Below are 25,326 nucleotides of genomic sequence, written 5' to 3'. Positions count from 1 at the left end.
ATCTTTATGAGCGCCTCTTGTGATTGCTGTATAAACCTATATGTCATGAGCTCCCCCTAGTGGTGGCTGCAGGTAGATTTTGATTTATTTTTGTGTCCAGTGACCTCAGTCTTAAAGGGATGTCCCCTTAGCTGCAGTTTGTTATAAAATAAGTCTTTGGTGCTGCTCCCATATTTGTGAGCTCAGGGCTCTGCCCGTGTAGACGGAGCGCTCCCTTCAGAGCCGCTGAGCGAACCAGGTGATGCAGTACTATACCAGCCCTGTGGTCTCCTTCATTTTTAGGAATGGAGATCTTAAGTCCTCCCACTATCAATCATACATTCATGGCATAGTGCTGTGATAGATCATCATTTAATAGTATAAGGACACCCCATTAAGCTTTCCCCTTTAGCCCCTGCACTGTGTGGCGGTATGATCCTGCTGTGTATATAGTGTTGCACGCTCAGACAATACCGCAATAATCTGCTACAATGAACATTCACAGAAGTAAATCCCACAGAGACTCTTTCCAGCGCGTGTGACTGGTTACAGTGTATAATGCAGCGTGTAGTAACTGGCCCCGGGCGGGCGGGCGGCGCGGACCTGAGGTGCGGCCCTGAGTCACCTTGTCATTATGTAGCACTGTTTGGTTAGTGGGAGCAGCTGCAGGTACAATGCACACAGCGCCGGGTCATCGTACGCCGGCTAGTCATTCCTCCGACACAGGAGAAGGACATGTACTCTGCATAGAGATGGGGGTGGGTGAGGGTAGGTAGTGGTGGGGGGGGGGATTGATTATGGAACTTTATACTAGAAAAAATATGGCTGTTCTTTTCCAGAAACAGTGCCCCTCTAGTGCACAGGTTGTGTCTGGTATTGAAAATGACTTTATTGGAGCTGACGTGCAATACCAGACCCATCCTGTAGACATGCATGGCGCTGTTATTACAACGAGGCAATACATGATTTTCTAATCTTGCACTACTATACTTTTAACCTCTTAATGGACGTTTCTACTGTAGAATTGTAAGGGGAGCCCGAAAATAACTGCAGCTGTAGGTCGTGTGCCACAAAGAAGGCAGAACCGGTCATTTATCATTCCTACCCCGACGATGGCGCTATGCACTGTGCTCATGTATGAGCCTGGCGGTCACGTGATCGCTGTGTCACAGGTCCTATGACCATGCTATTAGGACACACCCACCCAGCTGGTGTCACATGTCAGGGCTGTTTAACCCTTTAAGATTTTCTAAGAAAAACAAGTAAAAACCCTTGAAATTGGTGATGATTGGCTCCTCCTCAATTACAAAGTGATCACATATCACCCCCAAAAGTCATATTTTATTTATTTATATTTTGGGGGGGGGGGGGGGAGAGGTGGGACGTCCTAAAAAAATTAATATTTAAAGTTATAAAAAAAAAAAAAAAAAAAAAATCATAATAAATAAGAGTGTGTAAAAAAAAAAAAAAAAAAAAATCACATCAATAGCCGAAAACATTAAAAAGTTATTTCCAACCCACAGAAATATCTGAAAAATTGGACTGAACCCAAATGTAACAAAAGGGAAAGGGTTCATGTTTATAAAGCAATTAACGATCAGTATTGTAGATGAATATGAGCAACATAGCCGCTTGCTGTGAGTGAATAGAAACCTTGCTCCCAGCCTGCACAGACCTCGTACTTCACACAGCTGAGGGCTTGTTACAGTTGTATCCGTTCGCATTGTATCTGCTCTGATACATTGTAGAAAGCTACAAGGATGGGAGAGATTTGTGCATCTGACGGGTTCAGTTCAAAGAAAATTGTCTAATCTGTAACATTTTAATGGTTGGGATAATTAGGTTTTTTTAACTGGGGTTCACAAACTTTTTTTTATCTTTTACCCCTGGTGACACAAGAAGTTCATAGATAATAAATGGCATCCTTGACTTATTGTATCCAGTACATGATCATCCTCTTCTTGGTGTTTGTGGTCCAGTTCTCGGTGTCGTGTGCTTCTCTGGCATTAAACCGTCAGCAGCGGGTAATTATTTATTTAATTATCTATAATCCTATTATAAATGGTCTCCCTGGATGATGAAGCTCGTGCCGCACTACTAGATTAAGTTGGTCTACAAAGTGAACAATCCTTTTCAAATCCATAGTTCTAGATTTTTCATAAATACCCCCGTTCTCCTGCAGAATGAGCTTTTGGAAGTCGGGTGGAACCACACGGAGACGGCGAAATTCGACATTGAGAAAAACTTCAACTGCTGCGGATTTCACTACTTCGATAAGAACGACACTTGCCCTGCAGTAAGTGTACGCAGGACACGCTGCAAAGTGCAAGAGGCGCCGCCGCTCCATCTCCTGATTTGCGGATAGATAACTTCTTTTATGTATCTTTTCGCTTCCAGGATTGCTTTGTATCTCAGAACTGTAAAACGTGTGGATCTATCATCGAGGAGCACGCGGAGGACGTCTTGAAAGTGGTGGGGGGGATCGGCTTCTTCTTCAGCTTCACTGAGGTGGGTCCCTTAAGCAAAATGTTCAGTTTTATTTTCTAAGCTCTGATGGATGCTGCACACAATGCAGAAAAATGCACATAATTATCCCGGCTCCTCCTCCTATTGCAGCTCCTCCCCTTTGTGATCAGCAGACCTATGACAATCTTCTCATTTGGGGGTCATTTTTGCTTTAATGACCCCCGTCCACTCCAGCAGAAGCTGGTTTTCATTTCTGGTTGTCCTGTGATTACAGCAGCCTCTGCGCTTATTCAATCAATCATTGTGTAGAAATGTAGAAACTTGTTATGAACAGAACAATATCTTGACGAAACTTGGATATTTTAATATTTTACATTTTTATTATCTTTTATTTCTAGATCCTTGGCGTCTGGTTGACCTACAGATACAGAAACCAGAAGGACCCGCGGGCCAACCCTAGCGCGTTTCTTTGATTGAAATCCCTTTTTCTAGGACTCTCTCTTTTGTGCTGAATACTCTACAGCTCCTCTGATTGCTGTGGTTGGTTTTGTTTGGCGGACTAAACTTCTTTTTTAGTTTTTTTTTTTTCTTTTTTTCCCTACTTTTTAAATGGGATGTAAAAAAAAAAAAAAAGTGTTTACCGTAAGTCAAAAGCTCGAAGGAAAAAAATAAAACACAAAAGACTTGATAAAAACTCAGCAAGTAACTACTGGTAAAAACACAAAAATGATGAATTAGCTGTAGATTTCTAAGATCAGTCATCTATTATATGATTGTTACGTCGCCATTCCTGTATAATTTACAATCATCCTATATCTGTGTTTGTGAGATTGGGCACTTGTCGGGGGCGGGGGGTCTTACCGGTATCATTTCTGGGTTGCGGGCCGTCATTATCTTACAAGTTCTAAGATATTAAGGCAAATATTCCTGGATGGAAACTTACATTTCATCATAATAGATCCCGCAGATCATTTCTCCGGAGTGGGCGCTGTGGACGGGAATGAGCTGTGTGATGAGTGGCGAGGCCTTAATCTTCTGCTGCCCCTGCACAGGCGGCGGGGTATTAATGAGGTCTATTATTATTGGAGCTGATTAGTGCCAGGGGTTTGGGTCTCAGTTGCCTAGAAAATACTATACATCCTGTCTTGATGATCACCGTGTCAGTACATGTACAGCGGTGGTCACTGTACGTGTTGTATGCTATACACTGGACTGCCTCTTCTTCGTACCCAGACTTGTTTTTGATCCGTCCCTCTGTGACCACCATCTTAGTCCATGTGCCTATATGTAGCGTGGTGGTCACAGGATATTCTGTATGCTATACACTGGACTGCCTCTTCTTGGTTCAAAGATTTGTTTTGGGTCCATCCCTTTTTCACCACCATCAGAGTCTGTGCCTAGACTTACAGCAGTGGTCATGGGATATCTTGTATGCTATACATTGGACTGCCTCTTCTTAGTACACAGACATGGTTTTGGTCTATCCCATGGTAACCACCATCATGGTTCGTTTGCCTATATGTACAGTGGTGGTCATCGGATATCCTCTATGCTATACACTGGACTGCCTCTTCTTAGTACACAGACTTGTTTTTGATCTCTCCCAGGGTCACAACTTTAGGGGCATTTGCTTACTTGGCAGCAGTCCCTATTAGGACAATCCTATGACCTTACTTGAAAAGGTGCGTGGCTTCTGCAAACCCCACATAAAAATAGGAACATTCCCCCCAATCGCCTAAGTGGTCCATAGGAAATGAAAAATCCCAATTTGGTGCCTTCTAAGCATTGGTAAGTGACCATGTCATTATTAGTTGGGGGTCTCAGGCACAGATTTGTTATTGGAACTCAGAAGCTTTGTTACCTCTGTCCTCATTTCCCTCCCAATAGTCAAATTCCTCTGCTTGTCGATTAAAACCCTGGAAGACTAAGGAAAAATGGACTGTAATACCAGTGTAAGACAGTGGTGGCACCTGTGAGCTGAGAAGCCGAAGGAAGGGCACTCGGCAGAGGCGCACCATTGCTTCATATATGTCATTTATTTCAATGGCTTATTTTCATTTTTGTAAATAGTGGGAAAAAAATAAATAAACAAAATAAATGCAAAATACGTTTATTAATTTTGAATTAAAAATTATTAAACAAAAAATCATATTTTTTTGTAAGATCATCTCATTTCTAGGACATTTTGATTGAGGACAGGTGACAATCACTGGATTTTACGGCTCCTGCTCCTTTATTTAAACTTGTTCATGATGTTTTGGATTTTGAAAAATTTGCAAAAAATTGATGTTTTAAAAAAATAAATTATGTATGATCGTTCGATTTCAATATAGTGGAGGAGAGGGGGGGGGGCTGAGTTCTTGTTGGACCGTCAGGTTTATGGGACTGTTGACTTCAGAAAGTCTCCGCCCCCGCTTAGAACTCTAATCAAAACTGACACATTGTATTCTACCTAGTTCATTGTCCGCTCCGTGTAAGCTCCGCCCCTGAGGATCTGCATTAGACGTAATTATTTCATACAAACATCACTTCCCATATCTGTTCCAACCTTAATATTCACCTCTGGACTCTCCAGCCCCCCCAAGCTGATCCCACGAACCCACCCCCCGAGGCTTAGATATACACATTGCACTGATTTACTAAGTACCTATGAGATAATATTTGCAGCAGATGTGCGCTCGCTACTTTGGAGGGTGTCACCTCCTTCTTGACAAAATCTTACAAGACTTATTTAAAGGGACGGCGATGAATTCAAGCGACCTTCCCTGGGTAGCATTAAGGGAAGTAGAGTAGGACTGGAATATTGTTTTTCTTTTGATGGGATACTACTTTTTTTGTGTTATTTTTCAGATATTACTGTAGTCATAAAACCCTTCCTAAGCTGTAAAAGTTTTTAGGGTTCCTATCGTTACGTTGACGCCATGATTTGACCCCCAATACAGTCTACAGCAAAAGTGTGTTAATAACAAAAACAGCGCCACTCTCTTCTTCAGGATAGGCTAGGTATTGCAACTCATTCACGTGAATGAGACACAGCCTGAGGACAACAATGGTCCTTTATATAATATGTCTGCAATTTCCTGACTCAAGGGTAACACCTTATTGTTAAAGTGAAGCAGCAGACTAAAAGATCGCTCTCCTTATATACTTTGATAAGACTCGTGGTGCAGCACGGTGGCTGTTATTAGCACTGTATACAGTGGCTCAGTGGTTAGCACTGTATCCTTGCAGCGCTGGGGTCCTTTGTTCAAATCCCACCAAGGACAACATCTGCAAGAAGTTTGTATGTTCTCCCCGTGTTTGCGTGGGTTTCCTCCGGGTTCTCCGGTTTCCTCCCCCACTCCAAAGAAATACTGATAGGGAATATAGATTGTGAGCCCCAATGGGGACAGTGCTGATGCTGTCTGTAAAGCGCTGTGGAATTAATGGCGCTATATAAGTGAGTAAATAAATAAATAAGACTCCATTTCTTTAGGATTTCAGTTTCCTGTCATTGCCACTAGGGGTCAGCAACAGCATCTATTCACACATTCTGTTGTGTACAGATCGCCTTCTAGTGGTGAAAATGGGTATGTCATCTGTGGGGAATTATGAGAAAGCAGCAGTGCTGCGTAGTAAAGAAATGGAGCTCTGCAGCCTTATCAATTAAATTAGGAAAATGCTCAAAATCATTTAATCTGTTGGTTTCTCTTTAGAATAAAATGATAATGGAAGATGTATATTAAATGTTATTAAAAAAAAAAAAGTTTGCCCCACTTCAGCCTTTAATTAGATGCCCTAGATCACTGCTCTGCAGCATGTGGTTGTACAACTTCAACTTCAAGCATAACTTTTGCTGGAAGTTGTAGTTTCCCAATAGTCGGGGAGCTGCAGATTGGAGACCACTATTTTGTTCCGTGACCCGGACCTGGCCTATTGCATGTGATGGATCTCCAGAGGGGCGATGATGGGACATCACATGAACGAGAGGCCTCGCTATACAACAGACCATCGTCACAATTGTTACCCCCATCATCACTCCTTTATTTTCTTGTATTTTTTTGCATTCTGTTTGTCTTTGTATTTCAGTTCACATATTATTGTGGGTGTTCTGTCCAGTTTTAATGCTGTGAATATGGATTATTATTATTATTTTTTTTTAGTTACAGATCTCGATTTGCACTGCAGAAATGACTGGTAAAAATAAATTAAAAAATAAAAATAAGTGCCTCGTGTCTTCATTGCATCCTTTGGGCTTCTTACCTATTATTATGATGGCCGTGCAAAGTCATTTGTAGCCCTTGAGACTTGGTCCCTTTAACTCCTTTCCATATGTCATTTTAGCACATCAGCGGAGGAGGTCCCTCCTTGGATCCGTCCTCGAGGAGCCAGAAGATGAGGCTTCGAGTTGGAATCTCAGTATGACTATGTGTCACAGGTGTGCCAGACGTAACAGACAATCGCTCTGGATCTGGCTGCAGGTGATCACTGCATTTGGCATTGCACACGCCTTCTTAATCCTTCTGACACTTGGACCCAGCAGCTGCCTCCCTCCTGCTGTGATTGACACACCCTGGTCGGGGTGTTTATAAACTCTCCGCTTCAGGGAGTCGCTGGTGATATTCTCATTTTCCCTTGTGAAGGCTTGGAGCATTAGCAGTCGGCTTAGCTTCCTCTCTGGTGTCCTTGGAGTATGTTTGGTGTTATCGCTCTGGTGTCTGCTCAAGCTAAGTGTAACATCCCTGGCGGTGTGCTGGCATGGCTTACCACCTCCCACCATGCAAGACCGCCATCTTACCTATCAGTCCTGGCTGCACACTTTGCTTCAGTATTTGCTGTGTGCATGTCTCTTGTCTGATTGCTTAGGGCGGCGGCGCGGTTACTGTCTGATTCTTTTATAGTTACTGTGTGCGCACTCCTAATGCGTCCCTAGCCTATTGTTGTGAGTCACTGGATACTTAAACCCCCTCCACCCAGTAGGAGGGGCCTGAGCAACACTTTCTTTCAGTGTGTTCTGTGCAACTGAGTTGCCAGGTCTTGTGATGTATCTTGTCTGTTTCCGCCACCCTGGGGGCTGAGTACCCAGGCCTGTTACCTGTATCTGTGACTTCTAGTCTGTTTCCGCCACCCTGGGGGCTGAGTTCCCAGGCTCGTTCCTGTATCTTGTTCCTTGTTCAGTTCCTGTCTGAACAGTGTCCTAGCCCGTTACTTGTTTGTCTCTATGTTCATATCTTCCCTTTTCCTGCAGTGTCTGAACCTGCACCTAACTCCAATTCGTTGTCTCTGTACTTCTGTTTGTGAGTTTAGTGTTCACTCACTACTTCATTGTAAGTACCTAGTGTGTATCTGCTCTGCTTGTCTACCACACCTGCGGGTTTTGCTCTGCTCTGCTTGTCTACCGCACCAGCGGGTTTTGCTCTGCTTGTCTACCGCACCAGCAGGTTTTGCTCTGTTTGTCTGCCGCACCTGCGGGTTTTGCTCTGCTCTACTTGTTTACCGCACCTGCGGGTTTTGCTCTGCTCTGCTTGTTTACCGCACCTGCGGGTTTTGCTCTGCTCAGCTTGTCTACCGCACCTGCGGGTTTTGCTCTGCCCTGCTTGTCTACCGCACCTGCGGGTTTTGCTCTGCCCTGCTTGTCTACCGCACCTGCGGGTTTTGCTCTGCCCTGCTTGTCTACCGCACCTGCGGCTCTGTTCCTGTATCCCAGTCTGTACTGGTCCCTATCCAGTCTGCGTTCCTACCTGCCACTACCCGCCTGTCTGCATGCCAGCCGTGCCTGCCAGTGCCCACCTGTCTGCATGCCAGCCGTGCCTGCCAGTGCCCACCTGTCTGCATACCAGCCGTGCCTGCCAGTACCCACCTGTCTGCATACCAGCCGTGCCTACAAGTACCCACTTGTCAGTATGCCAGCCTAACTTGCCTGTTCCTGCATTCCCCGGTGTGGGTCAACAGCTGTGACCGGGGTCTGCCCTGGAGTAGCACCTGGTCCCTCTGCTCGGTTCCTCCCTGGTTCACTGAGTCGACTGAGCCACCGTGCGACCTTGGTCGGACCGAGTTGATACTTAGCAACGCCCCTCCAGGCACTCCTCGGTTCATGGTCCAGTGGGATCACTAATCATGCTCATGGCAGTCAGTCCGGGCGTGTGTGTAACACTAAGTTTTCCCCCCTTTGTTTGTCTCTCTTGTTGTCTTTAGTTTATAGTGGGGACTGACCAGTGCTCATCACCCCTCCCTATCTAGGGCCTAGCTCTAGGGACTTACAGGGATTAGGTTTCCTGTTCGGTGATAGGTGCAGAACCTATATAGGGACGGTAGGACAGGTAGGGTGATATTAGATCTGGCTAGGGGGTCTCCACTTCCCCCTTTCCCTAGTGTTTGGGCTACCCTCCCCTCATCCCTTCATGTTACACTTAGTCTTTCCCACACTGTGCGTGACACTATGTACTTCATGGCTTTTTCCTTCGATTGGGCTCTGTGTAATATTATTATAGGGTGGATGCAAGGGGTAAATCTCTAGATACCTTCACATTCCCGAATAATACAGAGCTGACTACCAGCACATCTGCTTTTAGAATGAGGGTTGTCACCGTGTCGATAATCATCCTATAATGAAAAGTTCTTCAACTTTTTAATATACTTTTGTTTCATTTCTTAACAATTTTCAAGATTTCTGCTAGCTGTGAGTGAATAAAAAACTTGGAGGGTGTAAAAAAGCCAAAAAACAAACTTTCCTTGCTGTAGTGAATGCAAGCGGTAAGTCCTGTTACCTAATGTCAATGCTTGGCCTCAAGTCAGATGTCCAAGTTTTACTTCTTTTACAGACCACGGGTCTACTGGCTCAAACTAAGAGCCTTATATAGGCCTATGAGGCTGTTGGTCCGGACACCTATTGGGGTCAGTATATGGACCATTACACATGGATGTCTGACTTGAACGTATGGACAGATTGAGGCCCCCTTTCTCCATAGGCCCCACAACCGCTGCCTATTCGGCCTCTACGATTTGTACAGGAATCGGGAAGTAAGCAAAAATGTTATTTATTTTTTGGGGGGAATTTAGGTCTTTCAGATCATAGAAAAGAATCTAAAACAGCGCCACCACTTTTCACAGGTTCTGTGTAGTATTGCAGCTCGATCCCGTTCACACCGATGAAGCTGATCTACAATATCAGTCATAAACCATTAGCATTTGTAGAGTTGTTTCTAGATGAAAGCGGCTATATTTTTCTCATTCTATACAAGTCCTTTTAAATTGTAGAATATATCCATTAATATACACTGAAAAAGTATTCACCCCCTCACTAAACATTTTTTTTTTTTAATTCATATTGAATTTAGTGTAAATCAAAAGTGTTAAAAACAACAACTCCAGAGGGGCGTGAATACTTTTTCTAGGACCTGTATTCTGACCCCTCACCTCACAAACCTGTACATTCCATAGGAGCAGGTAATGATTAACCGCAGACACCTCAGTTAAGTGGCAATTTCAGCCAAGAATCCACAAAGCGCCGTCATAAATAACCCCGGGTTGATTTATTTATTACAAAATAGTCAAGAAAAATTTCACATTATTTTTTTTTTTTAAACACAAAAGCTAAAAACTAAACCTTCCAACACCGCTACATGTGAGTGTCAGTAAAATATATATTAGATTGTCCGTCGCATCCATACAATGAATATTTACGTATATACAGTTAGACGTCTCTACAGCTCGGTCTTCAGGAGAATTTGCGCTTTCTTCATGTTTTCGTGCACTGGAAACAAACAAAAGGGGGAAAAAAAAAACAATGAAACAAGCAAAAAAAAAAAAGAATAATCCCTTTGTATCATAACATGTGTCCTTTAAGACAAGTGTTAAATTGGGGGCACCAAGACCTGACCATCAGGAGGTCCCTGGGTTCAGATCTGAAGGGCCACACTGTAAGCACCCAGAAACAGTCTATGGACTCTCTACATTCATCAATTTTTTAAAGTGGTATTAAAAAAAAAAAAAAAAAGTTTTGTAACTTTCTAATAAACTTTTGAGTTTCAGTTCTGACAACTTTTAAGATCTCTGCTTGCTGTCAATGAATGGTTTACATCCAGAGACTTAAACATGGACATATGTAAAACTTCTACCAACTGAGGCTTCAAATGAATAACCACTAAATCTCTCATGGTTCCAGCAGGAGAAAATGATGGAGACCTGGAGAGCAAATATTGGGGGAGATATTTAATTTTAATGTGGTTAGCGGAAAGTAGTTAGGGGGTATGGACTTTTATAATCAGAGATTTCTGAATATTCACACCAGAGAATATAAAGTATTATAAAAATATAATTGTAAAATATTTCCATTCTACAGCAGAAAGAAGCCGCCTGTAATTCTCACTTTATTCCTCTAGGTGGTGATGTTGTATTTTCTAAATTTTAAATGTTTAGTAGTTTTTTTTTTTTTTTGTTTTTTTGTTGTTTTGTTTTTTTTTCCAGAAATTTAGAAAATGTTCAATATTGAAAGGATTGATGGATCTAGAATTGAATCCAGTGCAAGAGCGACACAACAGATAGCATTGTTATTCCATGTGGAGAAAGTTTAAAAGTTAGGAAAATTTCTGTGCTCCCTGGTCTAATAGCAACAAAAAAAAAGTTTGCAAACTTATTGATGAACCGCACATATTTATACAGGGAGATTTAGGGGTAGGGGTAATATTCCTGTCATATCCATAGTGTTGATTAATTTAATGATTTATGGGGGATGCAGATTAAAGTTCCAACATTTAATATTCCTTCTAGTATAGGTGAGTGAATGGGTTAATGCTAGTATTTAATATTATTTTAAGAGATGTGGAATCTTGTGCTGCTCATAAATATAACATTTCTATAAAGATACATAATACAATTCTGGTTACCTGCAGCCACCACTAGAGGGAGCTCACTGTACACATTGGAACAGCTAGGGATGAGAGCTGTATTACTAAATATGTAAAGAGCTCCCCCTAGTGGTGTATATATCAGTGATTTTTTTTCCCGCCTGAGCAGAAATAAGAGGCCGTGCCTCTGAGTATTAGATCGCCCTTACATTGGCCAGTATTGGAATTGCTACTTACGAAACTCAATGTCGTCCGGCTCATATGTGTAACGATGGTTGGAGTACTTCCCGGGAATATCAGCTCTGACTACAAGGGAAGGATCTGTGAAAAAGACACAAAAATACCCCCAAATTTTTTTTTTTTAATCCGGCATCTGGTAATTCAGAAAGTTTGATTAAAACTAAAGTGCAACATTTATTTTTGAGATTGTTTTCTTCTGGGGTATGTACAACCAAATAGTGCCTGTGTGTTATAGCCCGATCCTGCGTCCTGTGTGATCTTAGGGAGGATCAGAGACTGAGGAACAACACAAGATGGCAGGATCTGACTGCACAGAAGAGCAACCAGCGAGGTGCAAGGGAGGGCGGCACACCACGAAACCACCAGAGGGAAGGACAGCTCTGGAGTCTAATACAGGATCAGTAATGTAATGTACACAGTGACTGCACCAGCAGAATAGTGAGTGCAGCTCTGGAGTATAATACAGGATCAGTAATGTAATGTACGTACACAGTGACTGCACCAGCAGAATAGTGAGTGCAGCTCTGGAGTATAATACAGGATCAGTAATGTAATGTATGTACGCAGTGACTGCACCAGCAGAATAGTGAGTGCAGCTCTGGAGTATAATACAGGATGTAACTCAGGATCAGTAATGTAATGTATGTACACAGTGAGTGCACCAGCAGAATAGTGAGTGCAGCTCTGGAGTATAATACAGGATGTAACTCAGGATCAGTAATGTAATGTATGTACATAGTGACTGCACCAGCAGAATAGTGAGTGCAGCTCTGGAGTATAATACAGGATGTAACTCAGGATCAGTAATGTAATGTATGTACACAGTGACTGCACCAGCAGAATAGTGAGTGCAGCTCTGGGGTATAATACTGGATGTAACTCAGGATCAGTAATGTAATGTATGTACATAGTGACTGCACCAGCAGAATAGTGAGTGCAGCTCTGGAGTATAATACAGGAGGTAACTCAGGATCAGTAATGTAATGTATGTACACAGTGACTGCACCAGCAGAATAGTGAGTGCAGCTCTGGAGTATAATACAGGATGTAACTCAGGATCAGTAATGTAATGTATGTACACAGTGACTGTACCAGCAGAATAGTGAGTGCAGCTCTGGAGGATAATACAGGATATAACTCAGGATCAGTAATGTAATGTATGTACACAGTGACTGCACCAGCAGAATAATGAGTGCAGCTCTGGGGTATAATACTGGATGTAACTCAGGATCAGTAATGTAATGTATGTACATAGTGACTGCACCAGCAGAATAGTGAGTGCAGCTCTGGAGTATAATACAGGAGGTAACTCAGGATCAGTAATGTAATGTATGTACACAGTGACTGCACCAGCAGAATAGTGAGTGCAGCTCTGGAGTATAATACAGGATGTAACTCAGGATCAGTAATGTAATGTATGTACACTTACTGCACCAGCAGAATAATGAGTGCAGCTCTGGGGTAGAATACTGGATGTAACTCAGGATCAGTAATGTAATGTATGTACATAGTGACTGCACCAGCAGAATAGTGAGTGCAGCTCTGGAGTATAATACAGGAGGTAACTCAGGATCAGTAATGTAATGTATGTACACAGTGACTGCACCAGCAGAATAGTGAGTGCAGCTCTGGAGTCTAATACAGGATCAGTAATGTAATGTATGTACGCAGTGACTGCACCAGCAGAATAGTGAGTGCAGCTCTGGAGTATAATACAGGATCAGTAATGTAATGTATGTACGCAGTGACTGCACCAGCAGAATAGTGAGTGCCGCTCTGGAGTATAATACAGGATGTAACTCAGGATCAGTAATGTAATGTATGTATACAGTGACTGCATCAGCAGAATAGTGAGTGCAGCTCTGGAGTATAATACAGGATGTAACTCAGGATCAGTAATGTAATGTATGTACACTGACTGCACCAGCAGAATAGTGAGTGCAGCTCTGGAGTATAATACAGGATGTAACTCAGGATCAGTAATGTAATGTATGTACACAGTGACTGCACCAGCAGAATAGTGAGTGCAGCTCTGGGGTATAATACTGGATGTAACTAGGGATCAGTAATGTAATGTGTGTACACAGTGACTACACCAGCAGAATAGTGAGTGCAGCTCTGGGGTATAATACAGGATGTAACTCAGGATCAGTAATGTAATGTATGTACACAGGACTGCACCAGCAGAATAGTGAGTGCAGCTCTGGAGCATAATACAGGATGTAACTCAGGATCAGTAATGTAATGTATGTACACAGTGACTGCACCAGCAGAATAGTGAGTGCAGCTCTGGAGTCTAATACAGGATCAGTAATGTAATGTATGTACACAGTGACTGCACCAGCAGAATAGTGAGTGCAGCTCTGGAGTGTAATACAGGATGTAACTCAGGATCAGTAATGTAATGTATGTACACAGTGACTGCACCAGCAGAATAGTGAGTGCAGCTCTGGGGTATAATACAGGAGGTAACTCAGGATCAGTAATGTAATGTATGTACACACTGACTGCACCAGCAGAATAATGAGTGCAGCTCTGGGGTATAATACTGGATGTAACTCAGGATCAGTAATGTAATGTATGTATACAGTGACTGCATCAGCAGAATAGTGAGTGAAGCTCTGGAGTATAATACAGGATGTAACTCAGGATCAGTAATGTAATGTATGTACACTGACTGCACCAGCAGAATAGTGAGTGCAGCTCTGGGGTATAATACTGGATGTAACTAGGGATCAGTAATGTAATGTGTGTACACAGTGACTACACCAGCAGAATAGTGAGTGCAGCTCTGGAGTATAATACAGGATGTAACTCAGGATCAGTAATGTAATGTATGTACACAATGACTCCACCAGCAGAATAGTGAGTGCAGCTCTGGGGTATAATGCAGGATGTAACTCAGGATCAGTAATGTAATGTATGTGCACAGTGACTGCACCAACAGAATAGTGAGTGCAGCTCTGGAGTATAATACAGGAGGTAACTAATGATCAGTACAGGATAAGTAATGTAATGTATGTACACAGTGACTGCACCAGCAGAATAGTGAGTGCAGCTCTGGAGTATAATACAGGATGTAACTCAGGATCAGTAATGTAATGTATGTACACAGTGACTGCACCAGCAGAATAGTGAGTGCAGCTCTGGAGTATAATACAGGATGTAACTCAGGATCAGTAATGTAATGTATGTACACAGTGACTGCACCAGCAAAATAGTGAGTGCAGCTCTGGAGTATAATACAGGATGTAACTCAGGATCAGTAATGTAATGTATGTACACAGTGACTGCACCAGCAGAATAGTGAGTGCAGCTCTGGAGTATAATACAGGAGGTAACTCAGGATCAGTAATGTAATGTATGTACACAGTGACTGCACCAGCAGAATAGTGAGTGCAGCTCTGGAGTATAATACAGGATGTAACTCAGGATCAGTACAGAATCAGTAATGTAATGTATGTACACAGTGACTGCACCAGCAGAATAGTGAGTGCAGCTCTGGAGTATAATACAGGATGTAACTCAGGATCAGTACAGAATCAGTAATGTAATGTATGTACACAGTGACTGCACCAGCAGAATAGTGAGTGCAGCTCTGGAGTATAATACAGGATGTAACTCAGGATCAGTAATGTAATGTATTGACAAAGATACTCAGATCAGATGCACATATAGTGATCCTGCCCTATGATATTATGGGGGTTCGCGGTCACTTTACATTTTTCATTACAATCTACTTACCCACAAATACAATCTTTGGCACATACTGTCCATCGAGAAAGAGGTTTTTATCTGTGGGGTCGTACTAAAAGACAGATATATCAATAAATTTACTAACACGCACATTGTTATTATAGAGGTTGAATATTTTTTTCTAAAAGAAAAAAAAATGCAAAAAGTCTTGACTGAGAATCTCCTACTATTTTGTGTATACAGCTCCTATGCAGAACTATGTATCTTCGCTGCCTTTACCCTCTGTAATCCCCTGTCTGGGCCTCTTCTACCTTCTGTAATCGGAAATAGTTAGCAGATGTAGCAGTGTGACACATGACTACAGGGTTTGTTTTTTGTCTGTAACTACGGATACATATAACTCTGTGTAGGAGCTGTAAACGTAAAACAGTCACTTTTTTTTTTAATCAAGGCCAACATTAAAATAGCTTGTATTTAGTTATTGCAGCAATTTAAAAGGATTTTGCAAAAGTAAAAACACACCCTCTAAACATTAAGTCAGACTTGAAAGTTTTCAAAATTTTATGGTCTTGTGGGAAAAAAAGCTTTCCTTGCAAGATCAAAGAGCAAGAGGCTTCCATGGCGTCTCGGTCTAAGGGGCACAAGTGAGTCCTTGTCCCTTTCTCACAGTCCACCTGCTCCAATAATACGCAGGAGAGAAAACGATCCTTATCTGGGGCTGAGGAAGGGACTACAATGTGTGTAGTGTCAGGACGACCCTACAAAAGAGTCCGGATACTACACCCCAACGCACGCCGAGCTCTGTGCCATCTCCTATAATCCAGGTTCAGGGATTTCAGGCATTGAGAGGATCCTAAAGCGAATATTTTCTTTACTTTTCTCTGTTGCATCATTAAAAAATTTTATTTATTTATTAAAATGTTATTTTTGCATTTTTTTTTTATTAATTATATTTCACATTCCCATCTAAAATTTTCTTTCTCACTTTCCATCTTCCCTTGTTTATTTTATTAATGTTCATTGTTAAGATAATAGTTTTATGTACTAAGTAACAGTCTACATGCAAGACAGTTTATATATATATCTATCTATCACAGCAGGTGAGATAAATATTGAACAGATGTTGATAACAACCCATATAATCCACACAGGCAAAGAAATCAATATTTATTTCACACACTGTATGTATGTGTGTATATATATATATATATACATATATATTATATATATATAGTACAGACCAAAAGTTTGGACACACCTTCTCATTTACAGATTTTTCTGTATTTTCCTGACTATGAAAATTGTACATTCACACTGAAGGCATCAAAACTATGAATTACCACATGTGGAATTATATACTTAACAAAAAAGTGTGAAACAACCGAAAATATGTCTTATATTCTAGGTTCTTCAAAGTAGCCACCTTTTGCTTTGATGACTGCTTTGCACACTCTTGGCATTCTCTTGATGAGCTTCAAGAGGTAGTCACCGGAAATGGTCTTCCAACAATCTTGAAGGAGTTCCCAGAGATGCTTAGCACTTGTTGGCCCTTTTGCCTTCACTCTGCGGTCCAGCTCACCCCAAACCATCTCGATTGGGTTCAGGTCTGGTGACTGTGGAGGCCAGGTCATCTGGCGTAGCCCCCCATCACTCTCCTTCTTGGTCAAATAGCCCTTACACAGCCTGGAGGTGTGTTTGGGGTCATTGTCCTGTTGAAAAATAAATGATGGTCCAACTAAACGCAAACCGGATGGAATAGCATGCCGCTGCAAGATTCTGTGGTAGCCATGCTGGTTCAGTATGCTTCAATTTTGAATAAGTCCCCAACAGTGTCACCAGCAAAGCACCCCCACACCATCACACCTCCTCCTCCATGCTTCACGGTGGGAACCAGGCATGTAGAGTCCATCCATTCACCTTTTCTGCGTCGCACAAAGAGACGGTGGTTGGAACCAAAGATCTCAAATTTGGACTCATCAGACCAAAGCACAGATTTCCACTGGTCTAATGTCCATTCCTTGTGTTCTTTAGCCCAAACAAGTGTCTTCTGCTTGTTGCCTGTCCTTAGCAGTGGTTTCCTAGCAGCTATTTTACAATGAAGGCCTGCTGCACAAAGTCTCCTCTTAACAGTTGTTGTAGAGATGTGTCTGCTGCTAGAACTCTGTGTGGCATTGACCTGGTCTCTAATCTGAGCTGCTGCTAACCTGCGATTTCTGAGGCTGGTGACTCGGATAAACTTATCCTCAGAAGCAGAGGTGACTCTTGGTCTTCCTTTCCTGGGGCAGTCCTCATGTGAGCCAGTTTCTTTGTAGCGCTTGATGGTTTTTGCAACTGCACTTGGGGACACTTTCAAAGTTTTCCCAATTTTTCGGACTGACTGACCTTCATTTCTTAAAGTAATGATGGCCACTTGTTTTTCTTTGCTTAGCTGCTTTTTTCTTGCCATAATACAAATTCTAACAGTCTATTCAGTAGGACTATCAGCTGTGTATCCACCTGACTTCTGCACAACACAACTGATGGTCCCAACCCCATTTATAAGGCAAGAAATCCCACTTATTAAACCTGACAGGGCACACCTGTGAAGTGAAAACCATTTCCGGCGACTACCTCTTGAAGCTCATCAAGAGAATGCCAAGAGTGTGCAAAGCAGTCATCAAAGCAAAAGGTGGCTTCTTTGAAGAACCTAGAATATAAGACATATTTTCAGTTGTTTCACACTTTTTTGTTAAGTATATAATTCCACATGTGTTAATTCATAGTTTTGATGCCTTCAGTGTGAATGTACAATTTTCATAGTCATGAAAATACAGAAAAATCTTTAAATGAGAAGGTGTGTCCAAACTTTTGGTCTGTACTGTATATATATATATATATATATATATATATATATATATATATATATATATATATATATATATATATGCACACACACACACACACACACACACACACACACACACACATACATAAATTAATTTAGGCTGCTTTTTTTTCTTACAATAACATTGAGGAGTACAAAGTTTTCTGCAATTTTCTGAATTCCCTTGTGTTCGGAAAATACTTTCTTCAGGGCTGTAAGAAATAATCAGATTTCCTAATGTAATAATTGATATCATATAGGGACGTCTTATACATATAATTACTGGATTCAATATTTCTATAACACAGTCACAAGGAATTATCACAAAGTATCTTGTACAGCTAAAGTGTCTCCTGCAAACATATAGAGGGAAATATTACATGTCTGTCTGTGTGCAGTCACCACCAGGGGGAGCTCAGGAGCTGACTGCATACTGAATTCCCATTGAACGCAATATTAACCCCGTATGCGGGAAGTTTATCGCTCCTCATTTTTTTACTTGTATATCATATCACATATAACTATTAGACCCGGAGCTTAACTGATAAAAACAAATAAACTACTAAGACTTCTACTGACTTTCTTCCTTTGCAGATTTTATTCCACGCCTGCCTAATACTTTTGCACAGTACTGTATATTACTGGCACATGGGCACATGGCAGCATCCGACTTACCTTGAGAGTGTGGGCAATCTTCTCGGTGGTTAATGACCATCAGAGGTTTGTTTCTGTGAGTAGAGGGAGATATTAAGTTCATTTTCAGAAAGAAAAATGCTAATTAATAAAAAAAAATTAAAATAATAAAAATATCTATAAATATAGCTTTACAATTAGGAAAAATGTAGTTGTACATTAGGTGCCATATAGGATAAGGCAGGACTCCTACGTCTTCTCGTATTCGGAGCTCTATGTGATTAGTACTATGACAATGTGGCGCTAGGTGGCGCCCTAGATCCAAGACCTATGTAGTCATCTCGCGCGGCTGGCCGGATACTCACCCGCTCTTGGCTTTAAACAGAGCTTCCTCATATGTCTGAACCCAGTCAAGGTTGTCGCCCCACCCTGCAGGGAGAGGTAGAAAGTTATCTGACAGATTGTGTACTTAGCGCCTGCATTATGCGCAGGGAAGTGGACACTGACGTAAATGAGATGAACGTTTCTATAGAATTCATCATTGAAAGGGTTAATGAGATTAGAAAAGTTTTTTTTTTTTCCAGAAACAGCTCCACCCTTGCCTATAGGCTGTATTTGGTATTGCAGCTCAGTCCCATTTATCCAGCAGTGGACCATCAAGTTGGTATTGTCAGTGGTTAGGGGGACACCATAGTATAGTGATGCCACCAGCCCACCTGGATCCCAAACCTGGATTATATGGGGGTCATTATTTCGGGAAGGCACTCAGGATGGGAGGAAGGCGCCCAGGATCAGATTATTATGATGAGGGACATTGATATAGGATGGGGGACATTATACCAGGAAGGGGCTCAGGATGGGGGACATTGTAACAGAAGGGGCCCAGGGCAGGTGATATTATACCAGGAAGCGGTCCAGGATGGTGGGAAAATTATTACTGAAAGAGGCCCAGGATGGGGACATAATAACAGGAAGGGGCCAAGAATAAGAGATATTATTTCAGGATGGGGGACATTGCTATTGGATGGGAGACATTATACTAGGAAGGAACCCATGATGGGGGGGACATTATACCAGGATGAGGGACATTGTTACAGGAAGGGGCCCAGGACAGGTGATATTATAGCAGGAAGGTGTCCATGATGGCAGGGTACATTATTACTGAAAGGGGCTCAGGTTAGGGACATTATACCAGTAAGGGGCCCATGATGGGGGACATTATAACAGGAAGAGGTCCAGGACAGGGAACATTATTCCAGGAAGGGGCCTAGGACAAGAGACATTAATACAGGATGGGGGGCGAGGACAGGCAGACATTATTACCGAAAGAAGTCAGGACGGGGGACATTATTACAGAAAAGGGCCCATGTTGAGGGACATTGTTACAGGAAGGGGACACTGTTACATGGTGGGTGAACATATATGTCTTTATAGGCTACAAAGGCCTGTATATCTGACCAACACGAAGGTGGGGGTCAGGTCCAAATTTTGCACCAGGGCCCATCAGACTTTAGTTATGGCACTGCCTGGGTCCCAGCCCTGGATTATGGGTGCATCCTTGGCAGCTTCATCTATCAGAATAACTTGCGAGTCACACACTTTAAAACAAACATATAGATGTAGCAGAGCTGAATGTGTCAAGAGCAATATAGTGGATTTTCAGGTGCAGCAGCATTAAATTTGTTAGGAACAAACATCATGAAATATTGTGCTATGCCTAGTGCAGGTTCTGGGGTGCACGGCATTGCCTCACTTTGTTTCCTGTCTAAAAGATGAACATTTAGCTTCAGTTCTCCTTTAAACTTGGTAAATGCAGCAGAGCTGAGATTGTCAGCAGCGTAATGTTTGAATTTTAAATGTATCAGTGCTGAATCCGTCAGATAAAGCAGAGTTGAGATTGTTAGATGCAGCAGAGTTACATTTGTCAGATGAATCCCAGTTCTGTTATTCCGGGTGCAGGTTTTGAGGAGGGACGTGGGATGGGGATTGCATTTCACTGCGCTTGTCCCTCTGTAGCCCTGCACTAAGCATAACATAAATGCATATTTGGTTGCTTGGACTGCTCCTTTAAGCTTGTAAAATGCAGTAAAGATGAGTTTGTCAAATGTAATGGTGTCAAATTTGCAAGAACAGAACAAAGTCATTGTAATATCATCATGTGTTATTTGTTAATTTGTGGCTTTACATGGGACTGCAAACCTAATACCTTATCTTAAAGGGGTTCTGTATAACCTAAACATATAGAGCACACAGACAGCAATGTCCAGGCGGCTCTGTTACCAACCCCTCTGTGTGCCAGGGAAGGCATCAGACATGGCGCTCTGCCCCGGAGGACCAGCAGAATCCCCTGATTGATGGAGGTCCAGACACTGTGTACACTGAATAACAACTTCAGCTCTGCTTCATCTGCGTGGACATGAGACAATCTGCAATCTGAGGCATTGTAATGCTCATGTATTTACCTCTGGAGAGAGTCTGAGGTTTGGTCACTTCGGGTTTGGTTTTGGGGGGCACATCCTTAGCCAGAGACAGTGAGGTAGCGACGATGACAAGAACCGCGGACTTCAGTGCAGTCTTCATGATGATTGCTGAGAAGAAAAGCAGATGTACAGTCAGCCTGGTGGTGTCCGGGGGCTTGTGGGGTCACATCTGTGCCCTGCGGCATCTAATACATGGGAAGAGTCTCCTACTGCTCCTCATGGGCGGAGAAAAAGAGGCAGCTCTGAGGAACAGGTCCCCTTCTCCCTCCTCAAAAAAGGGGCAAGGAGGGATTAAGGAAGCCACATCTGGATTTCTGTTTAGGACCACAAGATCTTTATATTTTTTGCCCCTGTTTCATCCAATATTTTATAGTTGCCTAAGTTGAAGCTGCCATTTTGGGAGACTGCACTGGGAAAGATGGTAATTCCGATATTAATGAGCTCAGAGTCATAGACAACACAGAGCTCCATAAGAAAGGTTCATTTTCACCACTTTACCCCGCCCATGAGGAATGGAGCTGCGATACTCTGCCCCAGAGCTGTGATGCCCCACCCCAGAGCTGCAATGACCCACCCCAGAGCTGTAATGACCCACTCCAGAGCTGCAATGCCCCGCCCCAGAGCTGCAATGCTCCGCCCCAGAGCTGTAATGCCCCGCCCCAGAGCTGCAATGCCCCGCCCCAGAAGTGCAATGCCCCGCCCCAGAGCTGCAATGCCCCGCCCCAGAGCTGCAATGCCCCGCCCCAGAGCTGCAATGCCCCGCCCCAGAAGTGCAATGCCCCGCCCCAGAAGTGCAATGCTCCACCCCAGAACTTCAATGCTCCACCCCAGAACTGCAATGCCCCGCCCCAGAGCTGCAATGCCCCGCCCCAGAGCTGCAATGCTCCACCCCAGAGATGCAATGCTCCACCCCAGAGCTGCGATGCTCCACCCCAGAACAGCAATGCTCCACCCCAGAACTGCAATGCCCTGCCCCAGAGCTGCAATGCCCTGCCCCAGAACTGCAATGCTCTGCCTCAGAACTGCAATGCCCTGCCCCAGAGCTGCAATGCCCCACCCCAGAGCTGCAATGCCCTGCCCCAGAGCTGCAATACTCCACCCTAGAGCTGCGATGCTCTGCCCCAGAACAGCAATGCTCCACCCCAGAACTGCAATGCCCTGCCCCAGAGCTGCAATGCTCTGCCCCAGAGCTGCAATGCTCTGCCCCAGAACTGCAATGCCCCGCCCCAGAGCTGCAATGCCCTGCCCCAGAGCTGCAATGCCCCGCCCCAGAGCTGCAATGCCCCGACCCAGAGATGCAATGCCCCGACCCAGAGATGCAATGCTCCGCCCCAGAGCTGTGATGCTCCTCCCCAGAGCTGTGATGCTCTGCCCCAGAGCAGTGATCCTCCGCCTCAGAGCAGCCGTTCTTTACCCATTACACAATGATTCCACCATAGAACCCAAATCAGGAACTAAAGTGATACAATGTAACTAAACAGCAAAAACTGCTTACAAAACAGAAAGCCCCCTGTACTAATCTGTATTCGATAACCAGTCACAGAGGACAGCGATCCAGCTCTCTCTGAACTCAGAATAGACAGTCTGCTCAGATATAGAGAGACATGAACTATACATTGTTCAGGAAGCAAGGAAAGCTGGGTGACCACCGTTATATCTGCCCAAAAGATTGTGACCAAACTCCTAAATGTCTTGTTATACAGTAAAATCAGAATGTAACATTGTACAATGGGCAATGAGAATTGTAGGAAAGCTGGGTAACAACCATTACAACTCACATAAGGATAGTCACTCAACTTTTCCAGGACTCTGAATAGTAAATATGTAAAGTTATACATTAAAATGAAGGTATATCACTTTATAACGGACAGTGGGGAGCCTAGAAAAGCTGGGTGACAACTAATACAACTCCTATAAAGATTTCTGTTCACCTTTTTAGACTCATGAATAGTAAATCTCTCGAATTATACAGTAATATTAGAATTTATCACTGTGTCATGGAAAGTAAGGAACCTAGGAAAGCTGGGTGACAACCATTACAACTAACATAGGGATAGTCACCCAACTGTTCCAAAACTTTGAATGAAAAATTGGTCTAGTTATAGAGTGAAATAAGAATGGATCCCTGTGCAATAGACAGTCAGGAGTCTAAGGAAGCTGGGTGACAACCGTCACATATAACATAAGCATTGTCAGACAACTTTTCTAGACTTCTGAATGGAAAATCCGTCTGGTATACAGTAAATGAATGTATATAACTTTACAATGTATTGTCAGAAACTTAGAAAAGTTGGGTGACAACTAAAACAGCTTCCATAGGGATTGTCACCCAGCTTTCCTAGATGTTTATAATAGTAAACTTGTCTAGTTATTCAGCGATATGACAGTGTTTCCTTGTATAATGGATAGTCAGGAGCCCAGAAAAACTGAGTGACCGTCATTACTTTGATCATAAAGATTATCACCTAACTTTTCCATACCCCTGAATGGGAAATCTTTCGAGTTATACAGTAAAATAAGAACATATACTTAAACGATGGATTTTCCTAAAGTTTGGTGACAAGTCAACTATCGCAACTCCAATAGAGATGGCTACTCAGCTTTTTTACATCCCTGAATGGCAAATTTGTCAGTCATAACGACCATTACATCGATACCCACCTTTACAAGACCCTAAAAATGGCAAATCTGCCCAGTGAAATGGGACTTTACCATCAGCTGACAACCCTTGCTGACGACAGTATCGGTTGTCACCCAGCTTTCTTACAAACTGATAAGACTAAAGATTATTTTTAACTCCTAAATCTGTCAGCCGCCAGGACTTTATGCCATGCACAAGTTCCCTCTTGGCGCGAGCAGTGAATTCCGGACGTCCCGATCCGTGAGCGCACCTGCTGCTGAGTAAACTTAATATGGTTCTAATTAAATGCCAGTCTCCATGGCAACTTGGAATTAATGTATCCAGGAGAGAACTATAATTGCTTCTTTGTATCAGATCTGATTCCCGGGACAGTAAACGTCTGTTACTTCCAGCAGTTTCTCCATTAATTGCGGTAACTTAATACTAAGTAGCCGAAAGAATGAGACAATACAATGGCAGCGACTCACCTGCTCTCCGGTGCCAGGGATGGGTTACAGCGAGGAGTCAGTTACCTGCGGAGCTCACCTGCGCTATATATACTCACCTGGGCACACCTGTCCCCACCCCTCATCTCCATATGAACGCTGTGTACACTAATCTCACTATAACAGGGGGATGGACACTCCCTCGAAGCCCAGGAATCTCTGCAGGGAGGGTTATAGGCAGGCGGCAGGTAGACAGGAGAGAGGTTTGCCCTAAGGCTGATTTGTCCTTGTGCGATTGGATACAGGACTGTGAGCGTAGTAGCTGTATACTGCCGTATACTGCCGCCACTACACTGATTAATATATTGGCTACTGTCTGGCGCCGATTGTCAGAGGGGTCCGGATACAATGAGATGATCACAGAGTGATGATTGCAAAGACCCCCAGAGATCAGCCGCAATCTAATCAGTAAGAGTTCAATTTTCCTGCAGCGCCTCCACAGGGGAGATGAAGTATTACACCGTGCCCCATCATATCTATGTGATAACTGTGTTATGGTTTGTGCGCACACCGAGTCTTTTTGCTGAAATTCTCCAAATCCTCCTTGAAAACTTGGAGTTTCTGCAGAAATCTCAGTGAGCACAAACCCTAATGCTGACCGGACAGGACAGGTCCTCCAGAACGAGAGGCGCCCTCTTTATCTCTCTCTCTCTCTCTCTCGATCCGCTGTCTACTTTGGCCAAAAAGATGAGGAGTGTGAACATAAGACCCCCCTCTAATAACATGGAAGTCCCTAGAACTGTACATGGAAAGTGGATAATCCTGACAAGCCATGTGTGTGTCCTATTAGAGCATATAATCATCAATTCATTCCCTACTTGGGACTCCCAATTATAAGCTGGAATAAGAGCTACCCCGTAATACTGCATTTCTCCTATAGTGGCCGCTAGTGGGTAAATGTTTGGTTGGCACCTGCTGCTGCGATCTGAAAGAGGATGATTCAACCTGTGTAATGTTACGTTACTTTACCGCATACCTGTAGTTTCAGGTTACTTTCCAGAATAAACTGTGTGTACAT

The 25,326-nt window shown here is 43.1% G+C and overlaps 2 protein-coding genes across 2 annotated transcripts in view; one reads left to right on the top strand and one right to left on the bottom strand.

Annotated features, from left to right (window-relative positions):
- The window catches only part of TSPAN13 (tetraspanin 13), a 31,926-nt gene extending 25,277 nt beyond the window's left edge, over positions 1–6,649 (top strand). The window contains exons 3-6 of the mRNA XM_073677265.1: positions 1,923–2,003; positions 2,162–2,275; positions 2,377–2,487; positions 2,844–6,649. Of these exons, the coding sequence (XP_073533366.1) occupies positions 1,923–2,003; positions 2,162–2,275; positions 2,377–2,487; positions 2,844–2,918 (381 nt within the window). The 3' untranslated portion in view covers positions 2,919–6,649. The remainder of the gene's footprint in view (positions 1–1,922; positions 2,004–2,161; positions 2,276–2,376; positions 2,488–2,843) is intronic.
- Positions 6,650–9,937: 3,288 nt separating this feature from the next.
- LOC141264876 (anterior gradient protein 2-A-like) lies at positions 9,938–24,446 on the bottom strand. The gene is made up of 8 exons (XM_073677266.1): positions 24,291–24,446; positions 21,165–21,290; positions 19,068–19,131; positions 18,745–18,797; positions 18,208–18,281; positions 15,255–15,318; positions 11,508–11,591; positions 9,938–10,177 (listed from the first exon to the last, which is right to left on the bottom strand). The coding sequence occupies exons 2-8, from the start codon at positions 21,280–21,282 to the stop codon at positions 10,128–10,130; spliced, it is 507 nt and encodes a 168-aa protein (XP_073533367.1). The 5' UTR covers positions 21,283–21,290; positions 24,291–24,446; the 3' UTR covers positions 9,938–10,127.
- Positions 24,447–25,326: the final 880 nt, after the last annotated feature.

The sequence above is a fragment of the Phyllobates terribilis genome, unplaced genomic scaffold (genome assembly GCF_046119375.1).
Source record: "Phyllobates terribilis strain yellow unplaced genomic scaffold, ASM4611937v1 Scaffold_4__5_contigs__length_816908805, whole genome shotgun sequence".
In the NCBI taxonomy this organism is placed as follows: Eukaryota; Metazoa; Chordata; class Amphibia; order Anura; family Dendrobatidae; genus Phyllobates; species Phyllobates terribilis.
This window is presented reverse-complemented; position numbering and strand designations above follow the sequence as displayed.

Bases quoted from the DNA above. Each gene is read 5' to 3' on its own strand.
- LOC141264876 (XM_073677266.1), bottom strand. From the start codon at position 21,282: ATGAAGACTGCACTGAAGTCCGCGGTTCTTGTCATCGTCGCTACCTCA. The intron at 15,319-18,207 runs GTAAGAAAAAAA...TCTGTCTTTTAG, and splicing joins TTGTACTCCTCAATGTTATT to TACGACCCCACAGATAAAAA. The intron at 10,178-11,507 runs GTAAGTAGCAAT...GTTTGTTTCCAG, and splicing joins GCCGGACGACATTGAGTTTC to TGCACGAAAACATGAAGAAA.